The 24424-nt window shown below is 38.8% G+C and overlaps 1 protein-coding gene across 3 annotated transcripts in view; it reads right to left on the reverse strand.

Moving 5' to 3' along the window:
- UNC13B (unc-13 homolog B) overlaps positions 1-24424 on the reverse strand; it is a 208941-nt gene that overhangs the window by 156259 nt on the left and 28258 nt on the right. For all 3 annotated transcript variants that reach the window (XM_035016382.1, XM_035016380.1, XM_035016381.1), the window contains exon 2: positions 5055-5084. In XM_035016382.1, coding sequence (XP_034872273.1) covers positions 5055-5084 — 30 coding nt within the window. The remainder of the gene's footprint in view (positions 1-5054; positions 5085-24424) is intronic.

Below are 24424 nucleotides of genomic sequence, written 5' to 3' on the forward strand. Positions count from 1 at the left end.
ACTAAAACATTAATCATGGGGCGCCTGGGTGGCTCAGTCGTTAAACGTCTGCCTTCAGCTCAGGTCATGACCTCAGGGTTCTGGGATCGAGCCCCACATCGGGCTCCCTGCTCGGCAGGAAGCCTGCTTCTCCCTCTCCCACTCCCCCTGCTTGTGTTCCCTCCTCGCTGTGTCTCTCTCTGTCAAATAAAGAAAATATAAAAAAAATTAAAAATTAATCATAACCAATTGATTTTATAACCCATCTTCAGTTTGAAAAAAACAAATCTAATTAATCTAATAGAAAAGATAAGATACATAAATTAACAAAAAAAGGAATAAATACCATAAGAGAAAGAGAAAAAATGATAAAGGATTGAAGGAGAGGAAAGGGCTACCTCTAGCTGTTGACAGGGACAAGAATTGAGAAAAAAGCCTCATAAAGGAAAGGAATTCCACGCTTGATCTGTTCAGGCTGGCATAAACCACAACTTACATAAAAAGCCAGCTGGGTGGCTCAGTCCGTTGAGCATCTGACTCTTGATTTCAGCAGGTCAAATCAAGTTCCCCACCCCTCCACCCAAAGACTCCCCACTCAGCAGGAGTCCGTTTGGGATTCTCTCTCCCTCTCTCTGTCCCTCCCCCACTGTGCGCTCGTGCTCTCTCTCTCTCTCTCTAATAACTTTTTTTTTTAAGATTTTTTATTTATTTATTTGAAAGAGAGACAGCACAAGCAGGAGGGGCAGAGGGAGAGAGAGAATCTCAAGCACACTCCATGCTGAGCAGAGCCCGATATGGGGCTGTATCCCAGGCTCCGAGATAATGACCCCAGCCGAAACCAAGACTTGGTGGCTTAACCGACTGAGCCACCCAGGCACCCCTCAAATAAATAAATCTTTTTATTTATTTATTTATTTGACAGAGGGAGAGACAGAGAGAGAGGGAACACAAGCAGGGGGAGCAGGAGAGGGAGAAGCAGGCTTCCCACCGAGCAGGGAGCCTGATGTGGGCCTCAATCCCAGGACCCTGGGATTATGACCTGAGCCGAAGGCAGATGCCTAACGACTGAGCCACCCAGGTGCCCCATCAAATAAATAAATCTTAAAAAAAAAAAAAAGGCAATATTATCACAGAGTTGGGAAAAGGAGATTCTTTAACCTGAGAATATAAATTGAGTACTACTGCTTAAACACAGCACCTTTTGCATTCCCCCTACTACATTTACATGAACCGTGATTAGAGGCACTGAACTGAGAGTTCACTTTTCTGTGTAAGAAATTAATCTTAACATTATAAAATGAAAAAAAAAAAAAAAGACTATCATTTTTGACCCATCAAATAGGCAAAGATTACTTAAAATGATTACCTAATGTTAGGAGTGTGAGAAAATAGGCCCTGCCATGCACTTTTAGCAGAAGGTAAATCTTCTCTGGAGCATCGTTAAAATTATGCAGTTTTACAAAAAGCAGAATCATGGGGCACCTGGGTGGCTCAGTCAGTAAAGCATCTGCCTTTGGCTCAGGTCGTGAACACAGGCTCCTGGGATCAAGTCCTGTGTCGGGGTCCCTGCTCAGCAGGGAGTTTGCTTCTTCCTCTGCCCCTCCCCTCACTTGCTCTCTCCCTCCCTGTCTCTCATAAATAAATAAAATCTTAAAAAAAAAAAAAAAAAGGCAGAATCAGACCTATAAATAAAGAGAACAAACTGATGGTTGCCAGAGGGGTGAGGAAGGGTAAAATGGGGAGTGGGAAATAGAGGCTTTCAGTTATGTAATGAGTAAGTGGAATAAAAGACACAACAAAAGGAATAGAGTCAATGGTATTGTGATATTACTGTATGGTGACAGATGGTAGCTACTCTTGTGATGAACACAGCATAATGTATAAACTTGTAGAATCACTATGATGTACACCTAAAACTATAACATTGTATGTCAACTATACCCATTTAAAAAAAAATTTTAGGGGTACCTGGTGGCTCAGTTGGTTAAGTGTCCGACTCCGATTTTGGCTCAGGTCATGATCTCAGAGTTGTGATACTGAGCCCCACATTGGGCTCTGCACTGGTCATACTGCTTAAGATTCTCTCTCTCGGGGCACCTGGGTGGCTCAGTTGGTTAAGCAACTGCCTTCGGCTCAAGTCATGATCCTGGAGTCCCTGGATCGAGTCCCACATCGAGCTCCCTGCTCGGCAGGGAGTCTGCTTCTCCCTCTGACCCTCCCCCCTCTCATGTACTCTCTCTCTCTCTCTCATTCTCTCAAATAAATAAATAAATAAATAAAATCTTAAAAAAAAAAAAAAAGATTCTCTCTCTCCCTCTGTCCCTCCCCCACCCAAAAAATTTAAATAATAAAAGTGAGAATACTACAATGTTCTAAGTTTGTTGTGATAATTAAATAAGACATTTGTGAAAGTATTTAGGCAATGCCCTGATACAGCAAGTGCTCAATAAATCATAGCTATTTTAACTATTAGGACTATTATTAAATCCTTATGAAATTATTAAAAAATTATATAGTTTTATACTTAGACATGGGAAGTTTACCAGAATTATACCTAAGATATATGAAAATACAAGCCTACCCACATGAGAGAATCCCCAACCATCTCCAGTAGCAGTGAAATAGACCACTGAGCTATGTTTCCTATCATGATTTTATACTCCACCCCCCACATTCAACCACAGCTGACCAGACCAGATTTAGATGCCATGAACTGGCCAAAAAAACAGAAACCAATCCAATTCCCTCTCAAAAGATCTTAAATAAGGAAAACAAAGAAATATTAAGGAGGGCATGTATTGCATGGAGCACTAGGTGTTATACACAAACAATGAATCATGGAACACTACATCAAAAACTAATGATGTACTGTATGGTGAATAATATAACATAATAAAAAAAGAAAAAGAAATAGTGACACAACTGGTAGTTGGTGCTGGAGCTCAGAGAAGTATATATACTCCACTGGAGCAGCCATCATGGGCTGCGTGCAAAAAAGTTAAGCATAGAAAGCCAGCTAGAGGGGTGCCTGGGTGGCTCAGTCGTTAAGTGTCTGCCTTCGGCTCAGGTCATGATTCCAGGTCCTGGGATCGAGCCCCGCATCGGGCTCCCTGCTCCGCGGGAAGTCTGCTTCTCCCTCTCCCACTCCCCCTGCTTGTGTTCCCTCTCTCGCTGTGTCTCTCTCTCTGTCAAATAAATAAATAAAATCTTGAAAAAAAAAAAAAAGAAAGAAAGCCAGCTAGAAGAGAAAGGAAAACAAAACAGATTCTAAGAAAGAGAGACCTAGCTAGTGGAGAGAATAGGCTCAGTAACTGTCTTAGTTCCTACTGTACCCAAGGTTTGGTTTTTTCAGCATTCCATGGATTCCCAATCATGTTCACTTTTTCCAAGTAATCCCAGTACCTTCCCTTTTCCCCAGCAATAACCAGAATAAGTCTCTGTAACTTGACATTCATAATTAAGAAAATGTGTATTGAAACAAGTAAATACTATTTTCACCTTCTGATGGGCAAAGATTAAAAAGTTTCATACTACCTGATGTTGATAAGGATTTGGATAAACACTCATTTTTTTTTTATTATGTTCAGTTAGCCAACACAGAATACATCATTAGTTTTTGATGTAGTATTCAATAATTCATTAGCTGCGTATAACACCCAGTGCTCATCAACACTCATATACTTTTAGTTTAAGTATAATCTCCCCCAAAACTTTCAGAAGTGCAATGTGGCAGCAGCTACCAAATTTTTTAAAAATGCATACCGTTAACCCAGCAATTCTCTATTTCTGGACTCTAGTGTATAGATACATTTGCAAAGCAGACAATGATAAGTGCACAAAAACATGTATTTGCTTAAAATAGTAAAAAATGGAAACAAGCTAAGTATTCATCAATCAGCAACCTAGGGTACAAACTTATAACAAAATTCTGGGCACATACTGGGCATAAAGTTAACTTTATTTTTTTTTAAGATTTATTTATTTAGAGAGAGAGACACAGGCACAGTGGGGAGGAGCAGAGGAGAGTGGGAGAGAAACCCAAGCAGACTGCGCTGAGCATGGAGCCTGATGTGGGGCTCAATCCCTAGACCCTAAGATCACAACCTGAGCCCAAACCAAGAATTGGACGGTTAACCCACTGTGCCACCCAGGTGCCCCCAAAGTTCACTTTAAATAAAGAAAAAGAAAAAGAAGAACCAGATATATGTATACACACACTCAAAGTAACGTGTTGTTGGAATAAAAGCAGGTTGAAAAGGTTAATCTATTCATTTATACATGCATATACACAGAAGAAATCTGACAAGGTATATACAAACCTCTAAATAGTTACTGGGGAGAAGTAAAATTGAGGTGAGGGGACTTTAAGTTTTCACTAGATAGATTTCTTTAATGTTTTACAACAGCATTGATTTTTTCCAGCTTTACTGAGGTTTGACAATTTAAAATTGTATGTATTTAAGATGTACAACTTGATTTGATACATACTGTGAAATAACCACCATAATCAAGCTAATTAATATATTCATCACAACTCACATAATTACCATTTTCTTTTCAAGTGTGTGTATGTGCACATTGACAGCTTGAGATCCACCCTCTTAGCAAATTCCAAGTATACAGTACTCATTAATTATAAAATGTTGTATGTTAATTCTCCAGAAATTATTCATCTTGCATTACTGAAACTTTGTACTCCTTGACCAACATCTCCCCCTACTGATTTTTAATAATTTAATAAATTTTGTGAATTTATTTAATCAATGAATTAAATGAAATTAATGACTGTTTAAAAGATTGATTTTTTTAAGGCTGATTTTATTTTATTTAAGATTTTATTTATTTATTTGACAGAGAGAGACACAGTGAGAGAGGGAACACAAGCAGGGGGAGAGGGAGAAGCAGGCTTCCCGCTGAGCAGGGAGCCCGATACAGGGCTTGATCCCAGGACCCTGGGATCATGACCTGAGCCCAAGGCAGACACTGAACGACTGAGCCACCCAGGCGCCCCTAAAGGCTGATTTTAAATCACAGCAAGTATGAAGGGAAAAGATATAATTAAAGGCCAGCCTTACCTGGTGAGCCCTGGAATTTGGCTCTTTTAACTGCAAGAGAAAAAAAGAGGACACCATGAAGAATTTTTGCAAATTCATTAACTAAACCAACATTTCTTGAGCATCTACTATATGCCAAGGTTAGAGTTTTAGACTAGATTTGTAAGTCTAAGTCTAAGAGAAAAGATGCTGAGACTTCTCACCAAAGGTTGAAGGCAGAGAGTTAGAAGGGCCCTTACAAATCATCCAATCTAATCTCATCCTCAATGCAGAAATCTCTTACAGCCTCTTGACAATGATAGAGGAAACTCAATTACTCCTTTGGCAGGCAACCTGTTTCATTTCACATATCTAAGGTTTAAGTTATATATGTTTCTCATTTAAAGCCCATCATAGAAATTCCCCCCATTTCATTCATGCCAAAAGAGCTCAACAGGCCAGATTTAGACAACAGATTTTAAACAAGGGGGAGAAGTAATTTCTTGCTGGGAATAAACAAGGTAACAAGAAAAGCTCCTATCCAAATGACCACAAAGAGCTATTTACAAAACATCAGTGCAGAACTGCAAAAGAAAGAATCCCACATTAGGATTGCAGCATGCCAGCTTCTAAGAAAGGTCAAAGACAACAAAGATGCAGGAGAACTGCCAAATTCCAGTAAACACCAAATATTTTCCCATCAATGAAGATTAAGACTAAGTGTGCAGGAGTAGGGGGAAAATAAAAGGAAATCCCAAAACAATGCCTGAAAAGGATACTTGAGGGTATAGATCTGCCCCTCTCCTTGTCCTAAATTACAACTGAAAGCTTCACCTTAGCTGACATCCAAGCTCTGCCTAACACATCCAAGAGAATGGGTAATTCAGTACGTTTTTACAAGACCCTCTCCATTTTCAAGCAACACCTAATGCTAAAATCTATTTTACTGAATCAAAGTATGTCTCCCACTGGACTGTCCCTTGTAGTCTCACATCAATCCTTCTTCCCAATTATTCTTTAATAGTTTCATTTAATCTAAGACTTACTATAAAGCTACAGTAATCAAGATAGTGTAGCACTGGCATAAAATCAGACATAGATCAATGAAATAAAATTGAAATATATATATGGAATATATAAATATAACATTATCTTTACTTCATACCACATGCAAAACTTAAAATGAATCATGAATATTACTAAATATGAGCCAAAACTATAAAATATCTAGGAGAAAACAGAAAATCTTAGTGATCTTGGGCTAGGCAAAGATTTCTTAAATTGAGTACAAAATCATGAACGTTAAAAGAAAAAAATGGATAGACTAGACTGAGAATTTAAAACATGCATTCCTCAAGACACTGTTAAAAAAGGCAAGTTTGGGGTGCCTGGGTAGCTCAATCGGTTAAGCTTCTGACTCTTAATTCCAGCTCAGGTCGTGATCTCAGGGTCATGGGATCAAGCCCTGAGTCCAGCTCCACACCCAGTGTGGAGTCTGCTTGGGATTCTCTCTCTCCCTCTTCCCCTCCCCTGGCTCACACGTGTGCTAAGTAAATGAATAAAACCTTAAAAAAAAAAAAAAGGCAAGTTTAAGAGGAAATATTTATAAAACATGTATAATAAGACTGATAAAGGACTGTAAGAAGAAATCTCAAAAGTCAATACTAAGAAATCAAGAATCCACATTTAAAACTGGAAAAAGGGGGTCACCTGGCTGGCTTAGTTGGTAGAGCATGTGACTGTTGATCTAGGGGTCATGAGTTCCACCCCCACATTGGGTATAGAGCTTACTTAAAAACAAAAAAATTTTTTAAAAACACACTTAGCATTTACATTAGCACAAAAAAATTAAATACTTAAGTATAAATCTAAAAAAATAAGTACAAGATCTAGATGAGGAAAACTGATGAAACATATGAAAGAAGTAATCAGAGAAATAATCCATGCTCATGGATAGGAATACTCAATATTGTCAAGATGTCAGTTCTTTCCAACTTGACCTAGAGATTCAATACAATCCTAATCAAAATCCCAGCAAGTTAATATTAAAATTTCCGGGCGCCTGGGTGGCTCAGTTGGTTGGGCAACTGCCTTCGGCTCAGGTCATGATCCAAGAGTCCCTGGATCGAGTCCCGCATCGGGCTCCCTGCTTGGTGGGGAGTCTGCTTCTCCCTCTGACCCTCCCCCCTCTCATGTGCTCTCTCTCATTCTCTCTCTCTCAAAATAAAATAAAATAAAATAAAATCTTTAAAAAAAAAATATTAAAATTTCCTCCATCACTTAAAAAAAGCAGTTCAAAAATACTACTCTAGGGCGCCTGGGTGGCTCAGTTGGTTAAGCGACTGCCTTCGGCTCAGGTCATGATCCTGGAGTCCCGGGATCGAGTCCCGCATTGGGCTCCCTGCTCGGCAGGGAGCCTGCTTCTCCCTCTGACCCTCCCCCTCTCATGTGCTCTCTGTCTCTCTCATTCTGTCTCAAATAAACAAATAAAATCTTAAAAAAAAAAAAAAAAAAACTACTCTACACCACAACCCTGCATGACTGAGATTTTGAACACCTAAATCTGATGGTTTTTACCCAAGAGTTATTTAATATTGTTAGCACTATAATGTGATTCACTTATATTTGTATTATCATGTGATAAACCGTAACTATGTAATTAAACAGAATTCTGACATAGTCTGCTAACCTTTAAAATGTCACTTATTCCTTCATTCATTGGCCTGCTACTTTCAAAATAAAGTAAAAGAAGATCCTTTACTAAAAAAAAAAAAAAAAATCCCAGCAAGCTATCTTGTGGATATGGACAAACTGACTAAAGTTTATACAGAAAAGCAAAAGACCCACAATAGCCAACTCTATGCTGAAGTTCAAGACCAATACTACCCAACTTTGGAGACTTACTATAAAGCTATTAGCGATCAAGACAGTATCATTTTGGTGAAAGAACAGACAAATAGATCAAATGGAACAGAACAGAGAGCCAGAAATAGACCCACATAAATATAGTCAACTAATTTTTTTTTTAAGATTTTATTTTTAAGCAACCTCTACATCCAATGTGGGTCTCAAACTTACAACCCCGAGAGACACATGCTCCATCCACCATCTGAGCCAACCAGGTGCCCCAGTAAACTAATCTTCAACAACGGAGCAAAGGCAATACAATGGAGCAACGATACCCTTTTCAACAAATGGTGCTATAACTAATGGACATGTAAATGGTGGGGAAAAAAAAAATTCTTAGAGACAGACCTTCACAAAAATTAACTCAAAATGGATCATAGACCTAAATGTAAAACACAAAATTATGAAATCCTAGAAGATAACATAGGAGAAAACTCAGATGACCTTGGATATGATTAGGACTTTTTAGACATATCACAGAGGCACAATTCACAAAAGAAGTAACTGATAAGCTGGATTTCAGTAAATTAAAAACTGCTCTGTGTAAGGCCATGTCAAAAGAATGAGAAGATAAGCCACAGACTGGGAAAAAGTATTTGCAAAAGACACATCTCATATAGGACTGTTACCCAAAATACACAAAGAACTCCTAGAACTCAACAGTTAAGAAAACACACTACCTGACTTTAAAATGAGCAAAAAACATTAATAGACACTTCACCCCAAGAAGATATATAGATAGCAAGTAACTCCATGAAAAGATGTTCAACATCATATGTCATTAGGGAATTACAAATTAAAACAATGGTGTTAAGCAAGAAAAAAAAACTGCCTAAAGACTGAATTAAATGGATGAGGTAGCTATTTGTCTTTTGGGCGCCTTAGTATCAAAACACTCTTCTTCTGAAGGAATCCTGAGAGAGATGGGAGGCAGGACCTAAAACACACGACAGAAGCCAAAGGCAGCCGACCTAGATGCAGTAATCACATGCTCCCAACTTCAATTTTGAGGGAGTGAAACAAAGATGCAGGGTTGTTTAGAGAAAGCTGTAGAGAAGTTGGTATTCCAGTAGAAGGTCATGAATGGCTAACAGTAGAGTTCTAAAGGACAATAGTAAATTTCCAGGGTGTTAGAGCACCACAATGGACCGTTCTTGTTAACATATGTTGGGAGCTTACGCTAATTTTCCTTTTTATCTCCATTTCACAGATTAGCAAAAGTCAAGCTCAGAGAGTTTCTGTGGCTGGGTCAGATTAAGAATCTGTTGGCAACATCATATGGATAATAAATAATGGAACTTGATAAAGGATTTATGTCTTTTGATTATAAATCTAGTTCTTTCCATTTCACCAAAATGCCACAGCAACAGCAGAAGGAAGAGAAAGAATGAAAAACCATAGTCTCTACCCTAAGGAAGTTGGGAAAAAAAAAAAAATGCAAGCACACAGAGTAAAGATCCAATCATATAATGCACTGTCAGTCTAGAAACCAAAATGCAGTGTTCAGATAAAATGTGCCACAAAGAAAGGACTGGTGAGGAGGGTGGGATAATAATCAAAGACTTCATCAAACAGAAGTAGGACTAAGGAAATGGGTAAAATATAGATAAGAAAAGAAACATAAGAAACAGCATTAAAAAGCCATGAAAAAAATCATAGAGGAGAGCGTTTTTCTACATGTTAGTCATGAAGATAACAGCACCTAAAGTCTGAGTGTTTCCCAACATTCCAAAGACAGGCAAAGTCCACTAGCCCCGCAAAATCTCCAAGAGTTTGGGTACAGGTATTTGGAGCTAGTTAGACACGGGGCTAAAACAAAGGAATTACAGTATCTTAAATCCAGAGCTTTTCCTATTTAAGAATAAATTTAAAAAAAAAAAAAAAAAGGAAATCTTTCTAAATCTCCTTTGGAAAGATAGCAGCACAAGGATACCAGAAAGTCCAGAAATGAAGTAGATACATTTTGTTTGCTTTTCAGTTTTTCCTAGGTATAGTCCCTCTCCTTTTTTTTTTTTTTTAAAGATTTTGTTTATTTATTTGACAGAGACACAGTGAGAGCAGGAATACAAGCAGGGGGAGTGGGAGAGGGAGAAGCAGGCTTCCCGCGGAGCAGGGAGCCCAACGCGGGGCTCGATCCCAGGACCCCAGGATCATGACCTGAGCCGAAGGCAGACGTTTAACGACTGAGCCACCCAGGCGCCCCAGTCCCTCTCTTTTTTATCATCACTTGCTCCTCCTTGAAACTGTGCCAACATGCCTTCCCTCCCGTTGTGTATTACTGTAAATTCTTAACCTTTTAAAAGTTAGACTCCTTTGATAATTTAACAAAAGCTACAAATCTGCTCTCCAGAAAAAATGCACATCTATCCACAAAACAGTGCATATCAAGGGGAAATTCATGCATCAGCATCTGCTAATAAAATTTCTTTTTGCAATGTTGTCATTCTCATTAGATTTTCCTATGTTTGCAAAAGTCTACTTTTATTGATTAGTCTTATGTTTATTTGTTCTATTAAAATGGGCTAATTACATGGTGTTTGCTCCATGGTGTTTGCAAGTATCTCTTTGGAACTGGATGGAATCATTGCTAATTCAAGGTCTACTCTAGCCCTAGGTATAATAAACATAGGCCCCTGAGAAAATCATTATCATAGAAACATGCTTTTCTAAGTATTTGTCATGAAGATACAGCACCTAAAATCTGAGTGTTTCCCAACATTTCAATGACAACTCCTGAAATATTATAATAATCCTACAGAAGTGGAACAAAAATAGCAGCTGCTAATGCTAGAAAATCACTGCAGTTATTTGGGAAAAGCATAGGACAAGAAACCAGACTTTGACTCTAGACTTGCCTCTGACACTGCTCATCTGTGGGCCCTTAGACAAAAAAAAAAAAAAAAAGTAATATCTTAGCCCTCGGGGTTTTCAGATAGAAGGTGAATATTATGTCTGTTGTGGAAAATGAAGGTTTTTGTATATTGAGGGAGATAAAAGAATTGATGTGAAAGGACACTGAAATGTAAAAAAGCATTTATTTCAGTTCCCATTTTTAAATTAACTCCTAATTTTGTAAATTAAAATGTTTTCATGACATGCATATTTTAGTAAAAGCAACAGACCAGAAATTCACTTGAAAAGTCAAACTCCACTGGTGTTACTTGAAAAATAAAATCCTTAGAAGTCTTGGTGACCTCGTTTTACTGATTTATTCTGGAATTTGGATACTTATACCTAGAGAGTAACAAAGATTGGTTCAGCTATCATTATTTTAAATCTTAGAATACTGTATCAAATCTGAACTACATCCTATTTATTACTTTGTCATAATATATGTATATTTAAGTATCACATACTTCTCTCTATATAACTATAATGTTATTCTTGAAATCTTGATACCAGCTAAGGCAAGAGATTCCTGCCTAGTTCTACACTGTTATGCTTACTCTTTTTTTGCAGCTCTTCACATAAGGATTTTCCCCATTAATTTCTTAATGTCACTATTACATAAACAGGTTTTCAGATGATAACCAAACCTTTGTAAATTTTAGAATCAAATGGGAAGTTCCCAAAATCAGTGTTAAGATTGATCAGGGGCGCCTGGGTGGCTCAGTCGTTAGGCGTCTGCCTTCAGCTCGGGTCATGATTCCAGGGTCCTGGGATCGAGTCCCACATCGGGCTCCCTGCTCAGCGGGAAGCCTGCTTCTCCCTCTCCCACTCCCCCTGCTTGTGTTCCTGCTCTCGCTATCTCTCTCTCTGTCAAATAAATAAATAAAAATCTTTAAAAAAAAAAAAAAGATTGATCAGAACTACAGTTAACATCTATAAATCAAATGAGGAAACTTTACATTTTTAAAATATTTAAGTTGGGGCACCTGGGTGGCTCAGTCATTAAGCATCTGCCTTCGGCTCAGGTCATGATCCCAGGGTCCTGGGATGGAGCCCCACATCGGGCTCTCTGCTCAGCAGGAAGCCTGCTTCTCCCTCTCCCACTCCCCCTGCTTATGTTCCCTCTCTCGCTGTGTCTCTGTCAAATAAATAAATAAAATCTTTAAAAAAATAAAATAAAATAATAAAATATTTATGTTTCCGCTGGAGGGTGGCACAGAAATTTTTAGGTTTCTTATACTTGAAAACAGCATGTCTACTTATTTAACCCTTCTTTAATGTCTTGGTTATAATTTCCTACAAAATTTAATTTTGTCCCATATTTTGCTAGATTTCACTACAGCATTCTTTTGTTTTTGCTATTGCCAATGATATTTGTACTACATAGAAATGCAGCTAACTTTTGCAAACTATCTTAAATGTAATAATTCTGTTACGCTCTTCTTTTAGGCCTAGATTCTCTAGTTTTCTTAATAGAAAAATCACATCATCTATCATTTTTTTATTTCTTTCCAAACCTAAAATCTTCTCATTCTTTTTCTGATCTTATGGCACAGGTTAGGACTTCTAATAAACTACTGAATGTAAATAATAAAAGTTGGCATCCTTGAATTGTTTGATTTTAAGTGGGAATTTTGTAAGATTTGTCAGAGAAAGAGAGCATGCGCACGCATAAGCAGGGGGAACGGCAGGCAGAGGGAGAAACAGGCTCCCCGCCAAGCAAGAAGCCTGATGGGGGCTCGATCCAGGGAGGCTGGGATCATGACCTGAGCCGAAGGCAGACGCCCAACCGACTGAGCCACCCAGACGTCCCAACCAGGAATTTTTTAAATATTAACTCCTTGAACTTAAATTTTTTATTGACGTATAATTCACATATAGTTAGTTTCAGGTGTACAACAGTGATTCAACAAGTCCATACGTTCACAAGCATAGATAGCTACCATCCGTCATCAAACAGTGCTATTACAATACCATTGACTATATTCCCTATGCTTTAATCTTTCACCCCTGTAATTTATTCACTCCATAACTGGAAGCCTCTATCTGCCACCCACTCCTCTTCACCCATTTTGCCCATCTCCCCTCCCATCCTACCACATCCCACCCCCACAATTGCAACCATCAGTTTTTTCTCTGTATTTATGAGTCTGTTTCTGCATTTTGTTTATTAATTTATTTTTTAGATTCCACTTACAAGTAAAATCATATAGTATTTGTCCTTCTCTTATTTTGTTTAGCATAATACCCTTTAGGTCTACCCATGTTGTTGCAAATGGCAAGATCTCATCCTTTTTATGGCTAAGTGATATTCCTTTGTGTGTGTGTGTGTATACACATAAATAACTATTTTTTAACGTTTCAATATTGAGTATAATGTTTACTATAGGATTAACTTTTATTTTGAAATAATTATAAATTTACAGAGAGTTGCAACAATAATAGAGGGGTCCAATGTGCCCTTCACCCAGTTTGCCACAATAGTGAAATCTTACATAATCTTACGTAATGATAGTACAATATCAAAACTAGGAAATTGGGGTGCCTGGGTGGCTCAGATGGTTAAGCGTCTGCCTTCGGCTCAGGTCATGATCCCAGGGTCCCGGGATCGAGTCCCGCATCGGGCTCCCTGCTCGGCGGGAAGCCTGCTTCTCCCTCTCCCACTCCCCCTGCTTGTGTTCCCTCTCTCGCTGTGTCTCTCTCTGTCAAATAAATAAAATCTTTAAAAAAAAATAAAATAAAATAAATAAAAATAAAAAATGTGCAAAGAATTTGAATACTTTTCCAAAAAAGATATACAAATGACCAATAAACACATGAAAGATGTTCAACATCATTAGTTACTAGGGAAATGTATATGAAAACAAAACAAAAATGTAAATCAAAATTAGTAAAATGAGATACCATTTCACACCCACTGGGATGGGTAAAATAAAAAAATACCCTAATAACTGTTGGCTTGTATGTGGATGAATTAGGATCCACATTCACTGCTGGTTGGAAATGCACAATGGTAAAGACACTTTAAAAAACAGTTCACAGTTCCTCAAAACGTTACACACAGAGCTACCATTTGGCTCTTAGGAACAATTCCACTCTCAGGTATATATCCAGGAAAAATGAAAACATATGCCCACGCTGAAACATGTATACAAATGTTTAAAGCAATATTATTCATAATATCAAGCAATATTCATAGTATCCAACCCAAATGTCCATGAATAAATAAATAAAATGTGATATATCCATACAGAATATTATTCAGCCATAAAAAAGATGAAATACTGAGGGGCACCTGGTTGGCTCAGTTGGCTGGGCATCTTTCTCCAGCTTGGGTCATGGCCTCAGGGTCCTGGGATCGAGCCCCGCATTGGGCTCCCTGCTCAGCAGAGTCTGCTTCTCCCTCTCCCTCTGCCCCTCCCCTCACTCATGCTTTCTCTCAAATAAATAAATCTTTAAAAAGACAAAGAAATACTGATAAATGCTACAACATACAAAAAGCCTGAAAACATTATGCTAAATTAAAGAAGCCAGTCACAAAGGACTACATACAGTATGATTCCTTTTACATGATACAATATATCCAAAATTGGAAAAGCCAGAAAGCAGATTAGTGGTTACCAGGAGATGGAGGAAGAGGGAATGATTACTTAATTATGGGGTGTTTTTCTAGGATGATGAAAATATTTGAAATCTTGAAAGAGTTGGTGATTGTACGTTTTAAATATACTAAATGCCACTGAACTATAATTTAAAATGGTTAATTGTATGTTTTATGAGTTTTGCCTCAATTTAAAAAAATATATACCTACACAAAAATTGTACATGAACGTTCTTAGAAGCATTATTCATAATAACTCAAAAGCAGAAACAACCCAAACATCTATTAACAGATGAACAGATAACAAAATGTGGTATATCCAAACAATGAAATCTTAATCAGCCATAAAAGGGATAAAAGTACTGATGAAAGCTAAAACTTGAATAATCTTCAAAAACATGCTAAGTGAAAGAAACCAGCCACAAAAGACAATTATATTTTATAATTCCATTTATATAAAATGTCCAGGAAAGTAACTGTATGAAGAGAAAAAGTAGATTAGCAGTTGCCTACGGCTAGAGAGCTTGGGGGGAAAAAAGCAGAGTAACTGCTAATGGGTAAGGTGTTTCTTTTGGGGTGATAATGTTCTAGGACTGATTGCACTGATGGCTGCACAACTCTGAATATACAAAAACCAGTGCATTGTAAACTAAGTGGATGAATTGTAGGGTATGTGAATTATCTTAAAAAAAAGCTGTTATTTAAAAAAGGAAAAAAAATAAATAAAAAAAAATTAAAAAGGAAACAAAAAAACTAATATATATGTATATATGCTTATATATTTGTTATAAATAGGAAGAAAGGCATAGAAAGATACACATCATGTGGGCTGTTACCTCAGGAAATGAGATAGGGATAGATGTGAGGTTACCAAGTTTTTAAAAGTTTTTAAATCCTTACATATCTTCATATTGTTCACTTATTAAAACAAACAGGTATTAATTTGGAAGTCTGAAAGGTTTAAAGTTTGAAAAACATTAAATATGTATTTAAAATAAAACATTAGGGGTGCCTGGGTGGCTCAGTCATTTGAGCGTCTGCCTTCAGCTCGGGTCGTGATCCCAGAGTCCTGGGTTCTAGCCCTGCGTTGGGTTTCCTGCTCAGTGGGAAGCCTGCTTCTCCCTCTCCCTCTGTCACTCCCCCTGCTGGTGCTCTCTCTCTCATATAAATAAAATCTTTTTAAAAAAATTAAAAAATAAAATAAGGGGCACCTGGGTGGCTCAGTTGTTAAGCGTCTGCCTTCGGCTCAGGTCATGATCCCGAGGTCCTGGGATCGAGCCCTACATCGGGCTCCCTGCTCAAGAAGGAGCCTGCTTCTCCCTCTCCCTCTGCTGCTCCCCCTGCTTGTGTTCTCTCTCTCGCTGTCAAATAAATAAAATCTTTAAAAAAATAAAATAAAACATTATATGGCTCTACACTATCAACTATTTCCTCAAATTGTTAAAAAAATAGATTGATAAACAAACCTGATATCTAATTATGAAACTAATTTAAAAGTAGTATTCTCACAGACAAAACTGGGAAGGGCTCCAATCCCCTTTTATCATCTAATTCCACACTACTACTGTGCATTAAAAAAAAGTCATAACTGAACACTTAGGCTCTTTAATACTCCAGCAAACATGGAAACCCTAGAAGTCAGGACTAAAGAGAGAATCCACCGGAAGAGCATTTGGCCCCAGGCTCCTTACAAATAAAAAGCAGAAATAAGAGAAGATACACAGTGCCTAACCCTCAAACTGTTAACTTCAGCTCTTGAGTTTCTCTGACCTTGCTGAAAAATCAGATCTACAACTGGCACCCTTGGGATTACAAGAAATAATTCTATTCACACTGACTCTGCCAGTGACCTGGTTCCTCAGACATAGGGAATGGCTAACCTGCCTTGTTCAAGCCTGTCCTGCAAGAAACACTTCCTAAAGCGCTGCAGCACTAGATTCCCTATTTGCAACCTTCCTGCTTTAGAATCTAGCATTAAAGGAGTGTGCCAACTCTCAAATAACCACCATTTCCTTTTTGTTAGAAGTTAACATTTCAAAAGATAGAAATCATATAATCCCACTGCCATTTCAATCTGGCACGGTACATATTTTATATATACATATGTATGTATATATATCTCTGCAATTATTAATTTGCATATTTTGCTGTATTATACTTTTACATTTGTCAAATTATTGGACATAAAATTGCACTACTGTGACCTCTGTCAAATGACCACAGGAGTTGATTTAGTTATTATGACTGGCAAACAAGGTGTCCTTTTTCCTTTCCCCTCCTTTATGAGTAACTAGCAAATGTGAACACTCTAAAAAGAAAACTATACAGTGAAAAATCATTTTCCTCTCAAAGTGATAGCAAATATTTTTTCATGTCTATTCAGTCTTTACAACTATCATTTTTAATCGTTCCCTAAAATAATCATGTTTTAAGTACCATATTATATATTAAACCATTCTCCCATGTATCACATATTTACAAATTACTACTTTTACACTGTCTCAAGCTATTCATTTTTATGAGGGAAAATGAAATTTGGTCCTTAAGGGGTGCCTGGGTGGCTCAGTTGGTTAAGCATCTGCCTTCAACTCAGGTCATGATCCCAAGGTCCTGGAATGGAGCCCTGCATTGGACTTCCCGCTCAGCAGGGAGCCTGCTTCTCCCTCTGCCTGCAGCTCCCCCTGCTTGTGCACACTATTTCTCTCTGACAAATCTTTAAAAAAAAATGAAATAAAATTTGGTCCTTAAGTAAAAGATGATCCCCCTTTGTTAAAAAATGAAGTTTCGGGTCCCTGCGTGGCTCAGTCATTAAGCGTCTGCCTTTGGCTCAGGTCATGATCCCAGGGTCCTGGGATCGAGCCCCGCATCGGGCTCCCTGCTCCGCGGGAAGCCTGCTTCTCCCTCTCTCACTCCCCCTGCTTGTGTTCCTTCTCTAGCTGTATCTCTGTCAAATAAATAAATAAAATCTTAAAAAAAAAAAATGAAGTTTCTGGGGCGACTGGGTGGCTCAGCTAGTTAAGCATCAGCCTTCGCCTCAGGTCATGATCCCAGGGTCCTGGGATCGAGACCCAAATCGTGCTCCCTGCTCAGCAGGAAGCCTGCTTCTCCCTCTGCCTGCCGCTACCCTTCCCCCTGTCAAATAAACTTAAAAAATCTTTTTTTTTCTGAGCCGAAATCAAAAGTCAAACGCTTAACGAACTGAGCCACCCAGGCGCCGCCATTTAAATTGTTTCTAAGGGGCGCCTGGGTGGCTCAGTTGGTTGAGCGACTGCCTTCGGCTCAGGTCATGATCCTGGAGTCCCGGGATCGAGTCCCACATCGGGCTCCCTGCTCGGCAGGGAGTCTGCTTCTCCCTCTGACCCTCCCCCCTCTCATGTGCTCTCTCTCAAATAAATAAATAAAATCTTTAAATTGTTTCTAAGAAGACCATTAAAAAAAAAAAAAAAGACCATGAAATGATTCTAAAACAATTAAGAACATAACATTCAAAGGTAAAGAAACACTTTTGAAATTATGGATTGCAAAAAAAAAAGATTTTAGGTAGATTTCACAGCTTCTACATTTTTTTTTTTAAGATTTTTATTTATTTATTTGACAGAGAGCTAGCTAGAGAGAGAGCACAGATAGTCAGAATGGCAGGCAGAGGGAGAGGGAGAAGCAGGCTCTCCGCCGTGCAGTGAGCCCGATGCAGGGCTCGATCCCAGGACCCCAGGATCATGACCTGAGCCGAAGACAGACGCTTAACCGACTGAGCCACTCAGGCGCCCCTCTCTACATTTTTTTTAATGGAGTCACAAAAGCAAAAGAGAAAAGGTAAAACAAAAGACTAAAATACTAAGGAAGCTTGGTGGCGCCTGGGTGGCTCAGTCGTTAAGCGTCTGCCTTTGGGTCAGGTCATGATCCCGGGGTCCTGGGATTGAGCCCCGCATTGGGCTCCCTGCTCCGCCGGAAGCCTGCTTCTCCCTCTCCCACTCCCCCTGCTTGTGTTCCCTCTCTCGCTGTGTCTGTCAAATAAACAAAATCTTTAAAAAATAAAAAAAATAAAATACTAAGGAAGCTTGATAAGAGGCAGATAAAAAGGAAGCTCAGTGAGATAAGCATATTGAAGTAAACATGAGAAAAGTTTTATTTTGTTTTGTTTTTTTAAGACCTTATTTTTTTTTTTAAGTAACCTCTACACCCAGCAGAGGGCTCGAACCTACAACCCCGGGATCAAGAGTCACATGCTCCACCAACCAATCTTTTTTTTTTTTTTTTTTTTAGATTTTATTTATTTATTTGAGAGACAGAGAAAGAGGGAGAGACAGCATGAGCAGGGGGAGAGCCGGGGGAGAAGCAGGCTCTCCACCAAGCAAGGAGCCTGATGCGGGGCTCGATCCCAGGACCCTGGGATTACAACCCAAGCCAAAGGCAGATGCCTAACCGACTGAGCCACCCAGGCACCCCTCCACCGACCAATCTTAAAAATAAAATCTTAAAAAAGAAAAAAAGCACCATCTATCTACAGCTTCTAATGACAAAAGATTACAAGCCAAGAACTCTATGCCCAGCCAGTTAACCATTCACATATGAAAAAGGAGTCCATTATGCTCTAGATGCCTCACTAAAATAAATACCTTATCATTGGCCCTCAGCTAAGGAAAGCAGCCCAGTGCAATTCTTCACATTTTTAAGTACTTGTGCCCACAATGTAACCCCATGATCCTGTCCTCCTTTGATTTTATCAAGGGTGATTCTCAGGTCCAAAGGCAGTCAATCAGTAGACTACACAGCAGCTTAACAAATGTCCTGAAGAAAAAACTGTGCCAAAAGTAAACATTTATAAGGGGCAATGACTAACCAAATCAGTCAGCAACTTACTTAGGGGAAAGAAATGTAACTCACAGACACAAGTCTGAGAGTTGGGAGTAAGGCCAAATTACAGGAGAAAAAAAAAAAATCAAGGAGAAGAACAAAACACTGTCTCTGCTCCATTTTAACAAATTCCTGAAGCTTAAGGGGTAACAAGATAGCCTGTTTATTAGAATTGCATTCATTCCTGAACAACCTTTTAGTTCCCAAACTCTAAGTTCTACTTGGAGGGACTGATTTCTGTTTTTCCTAGGAAACCTAGTTGTGTGGCTTTGCTGGTTTTTATGAAGCTAGGTTGCACATTTGACAGTTATCTTCATATCTTTACTTCTACAGGTATCATCAAAGGTGAGGGAAAAAATAGTACATTTAAGAAATCACTGGTAGTTTGGGGTGCCTGGGTGGCTCAGTCATTAAGCGTCTGCCTTCGGCTCAGGTCATGATCCCAGGGTCCTGGGATCGAGCCCCACATCGGGCTCCCTGCTCGGCGGGAAGCCTGCTTCTCCTTCTCCCCTCCCTCTGCTTGTGTTCCTTCTCTCGCTGTGTCTCACTCTGTCAAATAAACAAATAAAATCTTAAAAAAAAAAAAAAGAAAGAAATCACTGAAGTTTGATTATAATCAGAACTTAAAGAGTGAGGATAGGAAATGGCGAAAGTTGAGGAGAAAGCCAGGGATAGCCATGAAGGGTCTTGTAAACCAGGTTAGGAATCTGAGGGATTTTAAGCAGGGTAGGGCCCTGATCAGATTTACATTTTGGAAAATTTATTCTGGCTTCAGTGTAGAAAATAAACTGGAGGAAGGCAAGTTGACCAGTAAGAAGGCTGTTGCAGAATCCCAAGTGAGAGAAGATAGCAGCCTGTACCTAGGCAGTGAGAACTTAAAGAAAGATGAAGCTAAGAAGGAAAAGGTGATGAAGTTCTTGACAGGAAAGCCAAAGACTGGGAGAGCTGAGCAACTGCTACAACTCATGGCTGACATGTCCTTATAGAACTGGAGATGCACTGAATGCCAGCCACCCTATACCCCAAGGTAAAATACAGCATAAGGAAAGCAAACAGTAATTATCTCAAGGGGAGAGTGGAGCAAATACACAGCTTCTCCTCCAATACCTTGCTTGTAGTAGCAAGCACTAAACTTAAACTTCTAATGAGAAGGGGCAGGGGGGAAGATGTTGTTTGTCCTAACAAAATTTATAATGTTTACTGATTGGTTGTTTAAATTATATGCACATATAACTTTTATAAAAACGTAAAAGAAAAAAAAGCAACATCTAGGAGAAAAGAAAAAGGCAGGAAAAAAAGATTATAAAGAGAAAATATTTAGGGGCACCTGGGGTGCTCAGTCAGTTGAGCGTCCAACTCTTGGCTTCAGCTTAGGTCATTATCTCAGGGTCCTGAGATAGAGCCCTGCATCAGGCTGTGCACTCAGCGTGGAGTCTGCTGTCCTTCTCCCTCTGCTCCTGCCCTGCTCTCTCTCTCATAAATAAATAAAATCTTTTTAAAAAGAGAGAGAGAGAGAGAAAACCTCCAGCTTAATAGTTGTAGTTAGTCCTAGAATCAGACTACAGAGGTTGGAACCCAAGCTACTTCCATTTATTACTGTGTGATCTTGGGCAAGTTAATTACTTAATCTGTCTGGGCCTCATGTCTCATTTCCTTTAAAATAAAGATAACAGGTATTTGAAAACTGAGTTAATAAAGGTCAAGCATTTAGAACAGATTCTGGCATAGAATAGGCACTCAAGGGCGCCTGGGTGGCTCAGTCGTTAAGCGTCTGCCTTGGGCTCAGGTCATGATCCCAGGGTCCTGAGATCGAGTCCCACATCGGGCTCCCTGCTCAGCAGGAAGCCTGCTTCTCCCTCTCCCACTCCCCCTGCTTGTGTTCCTGCTCTCGCTATCTCTCTGTCAAATAAATAAATAAAATCTTAAAAAAAATAAATAAATAAAAATTAAAAAAATAAAAAATAAAAAAGAAGCAATGAGCTTTAAAAAAAAAAAAGAATAGGCAGTCTATAAATGTCAGGTATTATGACGACTACTCATACTGCTTTCAAAAATGGCCAAGAAGGGGGCGCCTGAGTGGCTCAGTTGATTAAGCATCCCACTCTTGATGGAGGGTCAGGTCAAGATCTCAGGGTTGTGAGATCAAGCCCCCACATTAGGCTCTATGCTCAGTGGGGAGTCTGCTTGGGATTCTCTCCCTCTCCCTCTTCTTCTGCTCCTCCCCTCTGCATGTGTGTTCTCTCTCTAAAATAAATCTTTTTAAAAAATAACAGCCAAGAAGATTACATATTATTAATATGACTCCTGTCTTTAATAAGGACGTTCACAATATACTTCATTTCCACATGTTCAAAATATTCCTTTTTCAACACCAAACACGAATATTCTCTCTCCTACTAAACTTCCCAATTTTTCCCCCAAATACTATCAGTCAAAAATACTGTCTCCTTGTTCCAAATTCCCACAGCAGTTTTTATGTACCTCTTGCTTTCTATCTCTTCCCCCGCCCAGCTGTTATTTATACCAAATCCTAACTCCCATAATGAGCAAAAGCTCTTTAAGGACAGGATTCTTTTTTTTTTTCCCCATCATTTTATTTCTCTAAAATTCATTGAGTGTAATCTTGGTAAGAAGTCCCTGAGACAATTTCTTTTGTGGAACCTATAACACTCTTCCAGATAATATAAATACCTTTTTGCCACAAGACTTTCTTTAGTAACCCAGCTAACAATTCCCTAATATAATTAGAAATCTATGGGCCTTACATATAAAATCGGCTGATGCAATCTAGTTATAATAAAGCAGTTTTGAGTTTAGGTGCCAATGCTACATATAAAATATAAATGTATGATTGGCTTTTTACTTCCACATTTTTTAAGAAGGGATTATCAGTGCCTAGCCCCTGAATGCCTAGACATATTAAAGAGTCAAGACATTTAATTGGCCCCATAAAACAAAAGGACCAACGGCCATTTCATTGGGACAGCTAGAGACAATGGAACTGGTGGTTGAAGGGCTCAGGTTCTTTGGGGACCCAAAGGCTGTCAAAAGAATTCTACCCATCCTTCTTTGATGTCGGTATACAGCAAAAAAAAAAAAATGTAACTCTCAATTTTCATATTTAGCAAAGGAATTATCCCTTTCTTCCCCACCAGATCTTGGGAGGCAATATAAAAGCTTGCTTGTTTTATCCATACTTTTTAAATCTGTGTACTGTGTACAAAAGTCCACTAATTTAGAGGAACTCAAACATTAGTCTTTATTCAGATTAACCCAAATATAGATGGCATATCAAGTATACTAGGCACTGTGGAATACAAATTTTAAAATGAGCCTCTTAAAGTCTATGGGAAAATAAATATAGAAATAGAAAGTTACAACACAAATGCTATAATGGAAATAAATAAAACACTTCCTTGGAATGGGGTAGGATTATAGTGGTAATAGTGAGAACTGTAAAAACAGTAACTACAACATTTTTGAAAACACACTAACTATACTTAATCTCTTAAATGCTCTCTTAATCCCTACAGAAACTTTCAGATAAGCATGTTACAGATAAGGAAACTGGGTCTTAGAGGCGTTTAAACATCTTGCCCAAGGTTATAATATAGTTCATAGAGCTGGGACTCAAATTCAGGCAATCTGACTTCAAGATCTAGCTATACTCTTAATCAATATGGTAGACTACCATTCTCATGGCCTGGATAGTATGGATAGGTATCCTTGTTAGATTCCTTCATTTTGAGTGGAAGAGGCTCAAGGAATTTAGTAATTATTTCTTCCTTCAGACCTAGAGAAAGGCTCAGTCGGTGCATGTCATATGTATTACATTAGAGAGCCTTCCTGAGGAACTGGATGAGGTGGTTAGAGAGGTAGAAGAATCTTCACATTCATGTTTTAATTGGATCTCGATTCTTAAAACGTATTTCTTCCTCTCTTTTGAAGCTTTTCTGCCTGCTAATGTTGTTTTTTCCAGGCATATTTTCAGTGGTGGGAGGGAGGAGATGGGGAATAAAACACTCTGTAAAAGAATCCTCCAGTATCAGAATCTCAGCTCTCCTAATTCAGGAAATAGAACAGATTTTAAAAGTGAGAGATATATACTGGGAAGCCACTGGAAGACCAGAGTAGACACGTGACATGATCTGATTTACATTTTTAGAAAAAATAGCTTTGATTACTATTTGGAGAATGTACCTCAGAAAAGCACAAATGGGCGCCTGGGTGGCTCAGTCGGTTAAGTGGCTGCCTTAGGCTCAGGTCATGATCATAGGGTCCTGAGATCGAGCGTCACGTTGGGCTCCCTGCTCAGTGGGGAGTCTGCTTCTCCCTCTTCCTCTGCCTGCTGCTCCCCCTGCTTGTGCTCTCTGACTTGCACATTCTCTCTCTCAAATAAATAAAATCTTAAAAAAAAAAAAAAAAGGCACAAATGGAAGAAAGAAGATACATTAGAAAGCTATTTCAGTAGTCCAGACAAGAGATGACAGTGACTTGCATTAATGTAGTAGAGGTAGAGATGGTGAAGAAAGAACTAGGAAAATAAATTCTGCGAAGGATTATGAATTTGCTTCTGGAGCCAAGGCAGAACAGATGAACATTAACAGTCTCTAATACACAGATGTTTTTTCCGTTTTCATTCTTCATTTTTCATCCCTTCAATATTAAGTGCCTACTGTCAGGCAATGTGCCACATAACAGAATAAGAGAGATAAGGATATTGTCTCTGCCCTCAAGGGTCTCAGAATCTAGTAAGGCAATGACTGCACCAGACAGTGTGCTATTGACGTCCAGATTCTGTTTGACTCTAACCATCAGAGCTGAAGGATATTCTTTCTCCAGTTTCAATACCAAACCAACAATTTAATTAGCATTCAGGCCCACAAAGGGCTCCAGTAGTCAACTTTTTTTTGAAACCCAACAAAAAATGAAAACAAAAACAAACAAAAACAGCAAAGCAAAGGGTGGGTGCCTGGGTAGCTCTTGATTTTGGCTCAGGTAATGTCTCAAGGGTTGTGAGATCAAGCCCCGCTTCCAGCTCCGCACCCAGCAAGGAGTCTGTTTGAGATTCTCTCTCTCTCCCTCTGCCCCCCACCACTCCCCACTCGTATGCTCTCTTTAAAATAAATCTGTAAAGAAAAAAAATACAAACAAAAAACAG

The sequence above is a fragment of the Mirounga leonina genome, unplaced genomic scaffold, assembly GCF_011800145.1.
Source record: "Mirounga leonina isolate KUSES-001 unplaced genomic scaffold, KU_Mleo_1.0 Mir_170, whole genome shotgun sequence".
NCBI classification, from domain to species: domain Eukaryota; kingdom Metazoa; phylum Chordata; class Mammalia; order Carnivora; family Phocidae; genus Mirounga; species Mirounga leonina.